Source organism: Stenella coeruleoalba, assembly GCF_951394435.1.
Source record: "Stenella coeruleoalba genome assembly, chromosome: 9".
Classification (NCBI taxonomy): Eukaryota; Metazoa; Chordata; class Mammalia; order Artiodactyla; family Delphinidae; genus Stenella; species Stenella coeruleoalba.
In genome coordinates this window covers 48,687,042-48,699,163 of record NC_137155.1, presented here as the reverse complement: position 1 = coordinate 48,699,163, position 12,122 = coordinate 48,687,042, and the positions used below count along the sequence as shown (strand labels likewise).

At 37.6% G+C, this 12,122-nt stretch overlaps 1 protein-coding gene across 1 annotated transcript in view; it reads right to left on the bottom strand.

The window, feature by feature from the left end:
- The window catches only part of CALCR (calcitonin receptor), a 67,492-nt gene that overhangs the window by 44,300 nt on the left and 11,070 nt on the right, over window positions 1–12,122 (bottom strand). The window contains exons 4-5 of the mRNA XM_079931067.1: window positions 8,666–8,778; window positions 2,926–3,017 (exon numbers count right to left, since the gene is read on the bottom strand). Of these exons, the coding sequence (XP_079787193.1) occupies window positions 2,926–3,017; window positions 8,666–8,778 (205 nt within the window). The remainder of the gene's footprint in view (window positions 1–2,925; window positions 3,018–8,665; window positions 8,779–12,122) is intronic.

Sequence of the window (12,122 nt, the reverse complement as noted above, 5' to 3'; positions counted from 1 at the left end):
CATTAAGATTAGCGGCATGCCGTAATGATCTCATTCTGAGTAATACCCCAGGATTTTTAGCAAAGTATTGGCAGTTCTACAGCCTCCCATATATTCAGTAACTCCTCTGCAGGCCTTCCTGGCCTGCTGGTTTGAGAAGGACACCTGCAGGGTTACTCCTTTTCATAGACCCTAGAAGGCACATGTTAGGATTTTAGAGTGAGATTTCAATGGGATGATTATGAATGAGGCATTAGGTCTCAGAAGCAGAGCTGAGTGTAACTTCTTATTTTGGTTTCATGAACGTTTTATGAAATTGATTATTTGGATTTTGCAAAATAACTCAACCCTGGGCGTGCAGAATTAAGCAAGGGAGTGATGATTATTGCTTGCTCAGGTTTCACACAGATGATGCCATTTAAGTACATAAATTGTAAAACCTCCCCTTGTAATGTGCAGTAAATATCACAAGGGTGATGTTGAGTGTTTGAAAAACACCTGGGAAAATATTTCTAATTAAAAGATAAATGCAGTCATAAATCAGTTATTTTATTTTTATTTTCATAGTCACTTTGAATATTTCTGAAATCCAAATGTAAGAAAAAATGTGACGAATTAGAAACATACTTTAAGGAAAACAGATGGCATTGATAGTTTTAGTTTGGGCAGATTTAAGGTAAGATTAAGAACAGGTATAAAAATCAGACATGACTGCTTCTGGATTTGAATATTTAGCATCTCAGCATGTGTGTTTTTTGTATCCTAGTCACCTTTTACTATGTGTACCCTAGAGAACCAACTGTTTCACTTTGTGTCTTCCCATTGTTATATTCAGATTCTACCTCAATAAGACATGTTTTTCCACCCAAGACTTAAGTTACTGTTTGGAAGGTTCTTGAAACAGAGAGACAGTAAGGGCAAAATCTGTGCTTCCTAGATAGTATGCCCCCACTCCCAAGGATTTTACCAGATTAATTTTGTTTGGGGACTAACTGGAATTGAGAAATATTTCACTTTGCTTACGTGCTACACTTTTAAACACCCATCTTTAGTGGCTTAATAGAGAAATTATTTAAAGAACATTCTTACTTTCTTTGCTGATTTGGCTCTCAGACCTCATCACTTATTTAAGTGACTGGAGAAGAACTAAGAGATCTCCCTCGACATTTTTTAATCTTTAAAGTCCTGTGTACATTTATTAATTGCAGAGTTACAAATTTAAAGAATAGACTTTTAGTGACAGACTTTTTAATCAAAGTTATATGAGAGCCATGATGATGTATTTTTGCTCTGTGGTCAAGTGTAGTTGAAAAATGAATAGACATTCAAAGATTAATCATGCTATGTGTTTACTCTGCTGTATTCTGATTATAATTGAAAAAATTATTCTAATAATTAATCCTTCATGTCTTGTTGCTTTATCAGTCTTTCTCCTGTTAAACCAAATATGGAAGAAGCTCACTCTCTGCTTATTTGTTATTATTTGCTATTCAGTTAAAAACTTGCTATTCAGTTATATTGCTTAATCAACATAAATTGATGATGTTGACATAATACAATATGTAATTATGATGTAAGTTATACGCAAAGATTAAAAATAGGGTCAAGGAGGACTTCCCTGGTGGCACAGCGGTTGAGAGTCCGCCTGCCGATGCAGGGGACACGGGTTCGTGCCCCGGTCCGGGAAGATCCCACATGCCGCGGAGCGGCTAGGCCCGTGAGCCATGGCCGCTGAGCCTGCGCGTCCGGAGCCTGTGCTCCGCAACGGGAGAGGCCACAACAGTGAGAGGCCTGAGTATTGCAAAAAAAAAAAATAAAAAATAGGGTCAAGGGAAAGAATAATTGTAGTTGTATTAAGGGTGTGGTAAGTGTGATTCTCCCCTTGGTTTAATTTTTTCTAGTATTATCATGGCAATATTTTAACAAAAGTCAAATTAAGATTGTTATTTTATATATGAATCACTATACATTTAATTACATATCACATCTTTTAAGTGTGGAGAATTATTTGTAGTCTGTGCCTATGAACTTTTTTTAATCATTTGTGTAATATCACTAAAAAGAGTATCAGTGGAAGGAAATAGCACTGTAGCATGCCTCCTGCCTTTGATTTAAAAAAATGCCATGAAATTTAGGACATGTTTTTAGGATCAAATTTAACATGTTACTATCTCACATACTTTGTGGTCATTCCTAAAACTATAGAATATTTTAAATTCTCCATTATTGTAAAATCAGTATCTATATCAACTTAATCATTTTGCAATAGGTAATGCAATCATTTGTACGGACACAGCCTCAGAATAGAAACCCTCATTGGAATTTTGTTTCTTACAGTTCTTAGAAGACACTTTCAGTTAACAATGGTAGGTGTGCAAGGGCAAAAAACTGACACTTGACAACAGGCCATCTTCTTCTAGAGGTTCTCCTCGACTCTGGCTGAGTTAGTTAAGGCCAAAAGAAACTTCCTTTTCTGGCTGAACATGATCATGGCCTTACCAGCCCCACTTCTCTTCTGGCCCAATCCACTTACAGTACAGCTCACAATTAAGCAGGGTGTGTTTGAACTTGTGGCCACCTCCATATTTTAGAGTGAGGGTAAAAGAAGGAGGAGGATTATTTCCTCAATACTTCATGGAAGCTTAGCCATGGTAAGTGGAACTTTACCATGTTAATGCAGTGTATTTACGGGCTCACAGGATTATTTCATTTTGGGAAGGAGGCATATCGCCTTTGAAAATTATATGTATCCATCCTATTTTCCTCAAAGATAGGGTTAAAAAACATATTTTAATTAATTTCATTTTTCTTGCTACTTCATGACTCCCAGTGTTACATGTCTTGTAATCAGCAGACTTCTCCCTGCCCAACACTCTTGCAGAGTATACCATTTATTTTAGTACCTAAGAGAAGAAAATAAAAGGCAGATGCTATAGGTGTACTTACCTAACAAGCATGAAAATCGCCAGGGAAATCACCAGGGTGAACATCGACATAGAATGACCCACAATAGCCAAGTAGTACAGAATGTATGCATTCTGCAACAACAACAACAAAACCAGTTACTAAAGCAGATAGGTGAATAAATTATTATAGAAGAGGGAAAACAGTTTATTTTTATTATTATTTTTTTCATCAGTGTATACATGTCAATCCCAATCGCCCAATTCATCACACCACCCCCCCCCCACCGCTTTCCCCCCTTGGTGTCCACACGTTTGTTCTCTACATCTGTGTCTCAATTTCTGCCCGAAAACGTTTATTTTTAAATAGTGTAAATCAACAAATGTTTTTCTCCTTTAAAAAAATGACTAAAATGATAACAAATATTTCAGAGAATTAAATTATATTGAATTATAAATTAGATTAATAGATTAACTTTCCTAAGAATATCAGTTTTACTGGAATATGCATGACATGGTGGGAAGAATAGAAGATGGGATTCATCAGAGCGTTCTTTACTCAGAGTATTATTGTTAAGTGTTTGTGTGACACTCATAGGTCCAGTCACTTCAATTTTCCAGACTGCAGTAGTCCTCATCTGTAAAATCATGAGGTTGGAATAGATGATTTTTAAAGCAATTGCATGTTGTAAGGAACATTATTTAACACAGGGATACAGAAATATTGGATGTGAAAGAATGAGAAAAGATGGCCCAGGTAAACACTAACCATAAGAAAACTGGTGTGATATCATACGAGTCCAGATGTTAAGTCAGGATGATACAGCAATGCTAAATGTCTATGCACCTAATAATATAAACTCAAACCACACAGAGCATAAAGCAAAAACTGACAGCTCCTAGTAATCAACAGAATGAACACAGGGAGGAAAAATCTAGCTATAGAAGATTTGAACAACATGCTCAACAAACTTCACTAATTCACATATAATAAGCATTGCACACAACATCTGCAGAATACCCATTCTTTTCAAATGCACAAAGAATATCCAAATTGACATACACTAGTCAGTAAAGCAAATGAATATATTTCAAATAATTAAAATCTTAAATAGCATCTTCACTGACCATAATACTCTAGAAATCATTAATAAAAAGATAACTTAAAAAACACCTTCATACTGTCGAAAAGCAAACAATATATTTCTAAATAAACACCGGATCAAAGAAGAACTCACAACGACACACCAAAACTTTTTGGATGTAGATGAAGCTGTGCATGGAGGGAAGTTTAAAGACTAAAATGCATATGTGAGAAAAGAAGATTGAAAATCAATGACCTAAATTTCCATCTAAAGAAAATTAAACTTTAAGAATGTAAAAGAAAGGAAATAGAAATGATAAAGAGAACTTGAATATATATTGAGTGGATCAAAGACAAAACCTAGTTCTTAAAAAAAATAATTTCAATACCCCTTAACAAGACTGATCAAGAAAAAGACGACCCAAGATAAATGAAAACATATGTGCACACAAAAACTTGTACACAAAATGTTTAGGGGCTTCCCTGGTGGCGCAGTGGTTGAGAGTCTGCCTGCCGATGCAGGGGACATGGGTTCGTGCCCCGGTCCGGGAAGATCCCACATGCCGCGGAGCGGCTGGGCCCGTGAGCCAGGGCCGCTGAGCCTGCGCGTCCAGAGCCTGTGCTCCGCAACGGGAGAGGCCACAACAGTGAGAGGCCCGCGTACCGCAAAAAAAAAAAAAAAAAAGTGGAAATAACATAAATGTCCATCAACTGGTATATGTGGTTTGTCCACAGAATGGAATACTATTCAGCCATAGAAAGGAATGAAGTACTTACACATGCTATAACATGGACGAACATTGAAAACATCAAGCTAACTGAAAGAAGCCAGTCACAAAAACCCACATATTGTATAATCCTATTAATATGAAATGTCCAGAAAAGGCAAATCTCTTAGAGACAGAAAGTAGATGAATTTAATGGCTACCTAGAAATCCATCTGTTATTATTTGCAGCTGATATAATACAATACATATAAAATATAAAATTTATAAATTACTAAAATTAATAAGTGAGTTTTATAAAAATTGTTGGATATAAAAATGAGAACAGTTTTAATACATAAACAACAAATAATAAAATTTCAAATGTGGCATTTACAATTGCATTAAAAAAACAAATGCTTGAGAATAAATCTGCAGAAGGGGGACTTCCCTGGTGGCGCAGTGGTTAAGAATCCGCCTGCCAATGCAGGGGACATGGGTTTGAGCCCTGGTCCGGGAAGATCCCACATGCTGTGGAGCAACTAAGCCTGTGCACCACAACTACTGAGCCTGCGCTCTAGAGCCCGCGAGCCACAACTACTGAAGCCCGCATGCCTAGAACCCATGCTCCACAACAAGAGAAGCCACCATGAGAAGCCTGTGCACCACAAGGAAGAGTAGCCCCCGCTCGCCACAACTACAGAAAGCCCGCACGCACCAACGAAGACCCAACGCAGCCAAAAATAAATAAATAACTTAAAAAAAAATCTGCAGAAGGATGCGTGTGAGCTCTACACAGAAATCTATAAAACATTATTGAGCGATATTAAAGACAGAGATGAATAGAGGGATATATTCTATTCAATGTTTGGAAGATAAAGATCTCAAAATTTTCAAACTGATCACAAGGTTTCTTTGCATGTAAAATTTGACAGACTGCTTCTAAAATTTGCACTGAAAATACAAAGAAAAAATATAGCCAGGACAATCTTGAAGAAGAACACAGTGGTAAGACCTACTCTATGGAGCATCATGATTTGTTATAAAGCCACTGGAATCCAGCAGTGTGATACTGGTGCAAGGAGAGACAAATAGACCTGTGCAACGCAGTCCAGAAGCATGTAGTGACATGTATGGTCACTTGATATATGATAAGGTGATGCTATAGGGCAGTAGGGAAAGGATGGTCTTTTCAATAAATGTTGCTGGGTCAGTTGAACAGTGATATGGAAAAAAATACAATGAATCCCTAACTCTAATTTTCAACAAACTAAAATGTGTGTTCCAAATTGAAAAGAAATAGCACCTCTTAGGTATAATCTTTGACCAGCAGTAGACATAGCTCAGCATTTAAATCTAAGTTCTTTACTTATGTTATTCCACATTGTTATATTTTCCAACGTTGCCTTTTATGTTTATGATGCCAATGGGAGAGACATTTAGGGGCAGGTGGACCTATGACACTTCTCTGACAATAGTGGATCATTTCCTTCTTTATTTACTGATAGGTAGAACTCTCTACGCACCTAACTTGTTTTCAGAGCTGGGCACCCTGTATTCTATTTTGTCTGGGAGAAAAAGAGACTGTAATATCCATTTTGCGGGTGAAAAAAACCAGAGACTCAGAGAGGGCAATGGTTTGAAAGGAGGACAACATAATCTCTGGGCTTCTGGTGTTAAGTTCCCTCCCACAACAGGTTATTGGGTTGTGGGAGGAACTTAAGGTATTTTCAGTAACTTATTGGGTCCTGGTATGAATGTGAATGCAGTGTAGATAAGCTGGAAAATTTCTATGGAGTTCTTTGAATTCCTGGGAGAAAGGCACCATTTATGTACAAATCATTACCCTTGAACATTTTGATTCTTATCAATTTCCTTGTGAAGGGTCTGAGATTGAAACACTAATTCTGCTTAAAAGGCTCACAAAACAGAGCCCTTTGTTTGGTTATGTGCATTATTGCTAGACAGAAACAGGTATTGCCTTGTAGGCCTTAGAGTTTCAAAATGAACGTGTCAACTTATCCTGAATTGTGGTTGCATCATTTCACTAGGCATTTACATATTGTTCATCAGTTTCATTGTTGATACTGCTCTGTTAACAGTGCTTTTTATCTTTGCAGGTAATGATAGTAAATCTGGAATAGTTGGTTTATACCTAGAACTGATAAAAACTTCAGTATAGCTTGTAGGTTCCTTCTTAGGAGGTATTTAGGAATCTTTGCAAGAAAACACTCAGCTCCTGTCTTTTTTCCCCAGGAATTCATTTTCTGGCTTTTTCTAACTTTACCACTAGACAAAAACAGGTGTAGCATTTTCTAACAGTTTTCCCTTTTAAATAGTTTACCATATTGAGTCCCCTTGCCATTTAAAGTACTGTTTTTAATTTGGATATATAGGCATGCCAGGATTTTATTTTTATCTCTGTATATTTTATTTGTAAGGAAATTTTATATAATTTAATTCATTTTCTTTCAGTTGCCTCTAGAATACTTTAAAAAATATTTATGCTTCTGAAATAGAATTGTCTAAATGTGTAAGGTTAAATCAACAGCTCATAATTTATTTGCCATTTTTGTATCATTCTTAAGACTGAGAAGTGTTTGTTTTTTTATTTAAATAAATTCTAGGTTGATTTTTTTTTTTTTTGCCTGTATATAGATGGAAGATTTGTGCATAGAATTTCAATCATTATGTTAGGTGCCTAGAGGGGAGTATTTATTCTTAAAATACTTTATTTCCTTCTCAGATGTGGCCAGAGTGTGTGAAGAGGTCAAATGTGGCAGCACTGAGAATTGTTTATTTTGATGTGCACTCTTTCTAACAATTCAGTTAAAATAAATTTTTTTGCTGTAAAGTAATCAGCATTCATTCAGGAAATTCCTTACTCATTGACACGTCATTTCAATCAGACCTTGTTAAATAAATAGCTCTAGGATGTAGGCATGTGTCTTGACTCTCAGGGGTGACTTAGCAATTTGTGGAAGCGGTAACTGGCTTTGGTGCCCTCAGCCTGTGCCTGTGAAGAGATGTCCCTCTAGTCAACTGGTCTCTAAGCTATCTATTCATCTTCTTTGTTTTTAATTGTTGTTTATTTTGTTTTTAATGGAAGGAAAATTTTCTATACTCATAAAGCTTCTCTATAGGAAACAAAAGCACTGATGTGCGTATAGCTTCCAACTTCGCAATAACTGAGCATACAGGCCTATCTTTGAAGGAAACAATAGGTTTCTCTTGCAGCCACCAGGGCTGTGCAGAGATGCCCTGTGTGCTAAATGCTGACCAACGGTTTCTCCCAGCTCTGTAGGGAGAGGAGGCTGGTGGTAGACTTAATGATCTTTTCAGATTTCTGAAGCATCTGAAGAAGGCAGTAGCTATCTGCCCCCCACTCCCCCGCCCTGCCCCACTGGCTTAAATGTTTCTAAGCTAAGATAGTAAAAATATTTAACAGCCAGTAAGACACAAGAAGTAGCAAGTTAGAATGGACTTCCACTGAAAATAATCTAAACAGCCACACGCTTATCAGTGGGCTGATGAGAAGCCCCATTCTTAGAGTTCTTTCAAGGCTTGATAGTAAAACTGTCATAGACATCTCAGGACAGGGATGTGGACAACCGTTAGCTGGTGACTTGTGGAGAAATCTGTACTTTTGGAACTCTTTCAGGAGAAGAGATGTTAAGGCAGTTCCTGGAAATGCTGCCTAATGTCTGGCACTGCAGGGAATCCCATCATTTGCTCCATGGACACGTTCCCCTTGCCACAAATGGCCTGATTCCACATGCTCACAGAACTCTCACTGACAGAATGCCAACGAAGAAGTAAAACATCATTTTCTCTAGTGCCACTTCACAGAGTCCCTAGAATTGACAGGTCATTATCTGATTTCCTTCTACAAAATAGTTGGCGTCTTGGTAGCAGGTGTTTTACAATTAGGCATAAATTTCCATGCACAGATGATGGCATTCTCACCCAATACTGAAATTTGAAATAGAACCTACCTGCATCTTCTCAGGAGTGAAAGCGTTACACATAGTATAGTTGGACCAGGATATGTTGCTGCCAGGGTGCGTGTACCAAAGCCCGTCTTCCTCACAGTACTTTGTAACTTTTTCTGTTAATGAAACAAAACTTACTATCTCAAAATAACAAGAAGGAAAAACAATAAATTAAAGCTTAAAAGCCATTCCAAAGTGTTAATCACTTTATAGAACTTGAACGTCAATAGAGACTACCTCGAATCCTGCATTATACAGGATGCTTTAATATACATTGCTTCAATTTGGCTTCAGCAAAGTCATGTGAAGCATTGCTATCTCCATTTTGCTTTGACAAACTTATTCTGAGTTATTCAGACTTTTTCTAGTTCTCCAAAGTACCTCTCCAATGCGTTTATTGCTTAGAGATCATATAACAATCCTGAACTGGTAAAATATGAAAAGAGATTTTACCAGTGTGTTTGCAATCCTCACACAGTTTTTATTTTTGATAGTTTCATAGGGATAATGTTTTTGAAGGATTGTTCTTCATTGGCAAAGGCAAAGAGCTATCACACCTATGGAAAACCCTTTTATATATGGTTTCTGGTGTTTTTCTTTTAGCACGAGGATATGGAAATCAGAATCATATACTAATATTTGTCATTGTTTTAAAGGCTAAGAAACAATGTTAAAAAATTTATTTTGCTGAAATATTACTTAGATCTGATAACATTTAAAATAATTTTCTATCAGAAGTTGCGGTTAGTCAAATCAACATGCTAAGAGCTAGTATGAAAATTATTTTAACTTTGCCAGTTTTTAGGGTGAAATTCATAATTTTTCATTGTATGAATGAAACAGATACTACCAAACTCAGCACAAGATTTAAACTGAAAATTGTAGACTTGTTTGTAATATATCTACTCCAACAATGATTTAAAATGGATGAAAAAACACATTTTTCAAACAAAAGGGGTTTTAAAGCGCCTATTAGAATCATCATTGCTTAATGTAAATCTGTTTCAATGTTAAGTAGAAAACTTTTAAATTGCGAATTTACTGTGACTGCCATTGGACAAAAACTATTTAAAGAATCACCACTGGACACCAACAATGTTTCCAAAAGGGTTAGCACCAATCAGCAGGGAAAAATTGATGTTGAAAACTGGTCAATGATTTAGTTAATGCTTTGTCAACAACCATTCTAAGCTTACTTGCAATTAAAAAAAAGTGGTTTGTAATGCAGCATTTTATCTTTAACATATTGTTAGAAAGTAGTTTTGTTTTATTGAAATGACTATAATTTGGTTTTTACAAAGTTATGCAGCTATATAGGGTAACGTGTTCTAAGGAAGAGGGTGTTCCTCCTGAGGAAGTCCTTTCCAATCACGGACGGCACTGTAGGAAATATGTTTTGTTTGGATTTAACTCAGGTCTGGATCTAGGCATTTCCTGGTTCTAACTGTTGCAGCTATCAAGAATCTGTCATCCTCCACCTGGCAAATCTTTCAATATTTGACGGAAGGCTACGTCTACTCTGACTTCCTTCTCTAAACCAAACACCCCTATTCACTCTCACCACACATGCTGTCCCCTCACAGCCTGAAGCCTCTCTACATGTGCTCTGAGATTGGCACTTCCCTCTACAATAGTCTAAGTTTGAACTGCCCGGTGATGAGGCAGCATGCTTCCTTCGGTCTAGATTCACACGGAGGAGCTTCTTCCAGATGCTCAAAACCCAGTCCCCAGAGATTTGTGTTCCATTAATCTGAAGAGGTGCTAGACACCAGTATCTTTAAGAAGCTCATTGATTCCAAAGGGTATCAGAGTTGAGAATCACTGTCCTCAGCCATATGTTGGCCACCTTGGCTCTGTCCCATTACTGCTGATTGAGTGTTTGACTCCTGCCCTTAAATCCCTCCTAATAAGGATTTGCTTTTTATACTCTAGCATATTCCTTCAGACCCTCAGCCTCTTTGGAATTTCAATACTGTTATACACTCTTTCATTACCTACCTGTCTTTTACCAAGCCCTTTGTTTAAAATGAAATCTGTCATTTCATTCAACTGTTGTATGTATCATCAAGGTACAACTTGGGTCAATGGTAAAATACTAAAGAATTTAAATTTGTTGAATATAGGTATTTTTAAGGTTTGCATTTCTTTTAAAGTGGATTTGTCCCCCAGCTGAGAGGAATCTAAAAATCAGGCTGAAAAGATGGATCTATGCCTGGAAATCTCTGTTTTGTGACCCCAAACTTGCCTTTTAGTTAATAATTACAGCTACTTTGGCAAGGGCCCATTGCTGCTTTGGAACGGGCCTTGCAGCCTTGACTGCAAGACAGCTCTTTGTGCCACTCATGTTACCTCTAATGTGGCTGTCAGATCAAGATTAATGAAGCATCATTTATTGGGAACAGTCGATAAAGACCTGGGGGACTACTATCAAACAGTATTTAGTTAGAGTTTACAGGAAGGTAGTGCTGAGCAGGGCATAGCACTAAGCCCTTTCTCTCTTCACATCCCAACTCTTCCAACAAAATGAGGATTCCTAGAAGTGGCTGGCCTGAGCTGGTTTTAAAAGTGCCCCACTGCAATCCCATTTCCATTATCTCTTCTCACTGGGGTCGCACTTTGTATCTCATTCTTGAAGGAAGCACAAAAAGCATCTCCCAAACATTGTCTCAGGGATAGACTCATTGCTCTAATCTGGATTCCAGAAACTTTCTTGCATAAATTTTATTGTATGACTGCTGTTTTCCATTTTAACTTATGTCCTCACTTTCAGTCTGCGGGAAATAACCTCTCGTCATTCACAGACAATAAGTGTGGGTAACCAGATGGGCTGGTTAACCCTGAAATGTGGTAGAAGGTCTGACCCAACAAGTCTTGGAAAAATCTGAAAGAGAAGGTTGATTTTTCCATAACCTCTTAAGCAAAAAACAAACACTGAGTCTTCTCTTCAAAATGCTACCTCTAGTCCAGACCAGATAATTCAAAGAAGATCCTCTCTTGTCAGGACCCTGGCGTCCCCTTCCTGTAATTGGGTGTTCTAACTCTCTCCTCGGCCCTATTCCCTAGAGGTCACTGAAGGAAGGAGGAAGAAGATGAGCACCATGAGGTGCGGCGGGGTTACTGTGCTCTGTTATTCCACATCTTATTAGAAGAGATACGGAGCTTGAAGTGGAATGACCTGTGTTCTGGGAGCTCAGTCCCCACACCAGTCAACTAGTGGCTCTAGTTTCAACATCTAGAGCCACCTGAACGCTTCCTACAGGCTCAGGCTTGCTGTACTCTCAGGAACAAATCTCACCCCTTAACAGGGACTTATGCAGTGTGTCTGTAGCTGGACCCACTTAGTTCCAGCATCAGGGTCTCCTTTGTAATGAAGATTGTATTCCTTTTTAAGTATCTTAATCCCAGGTTTATTTCAATGGGACAGATTTTCTATCCAGTCTCCTAGAACGGAACTTTTCTG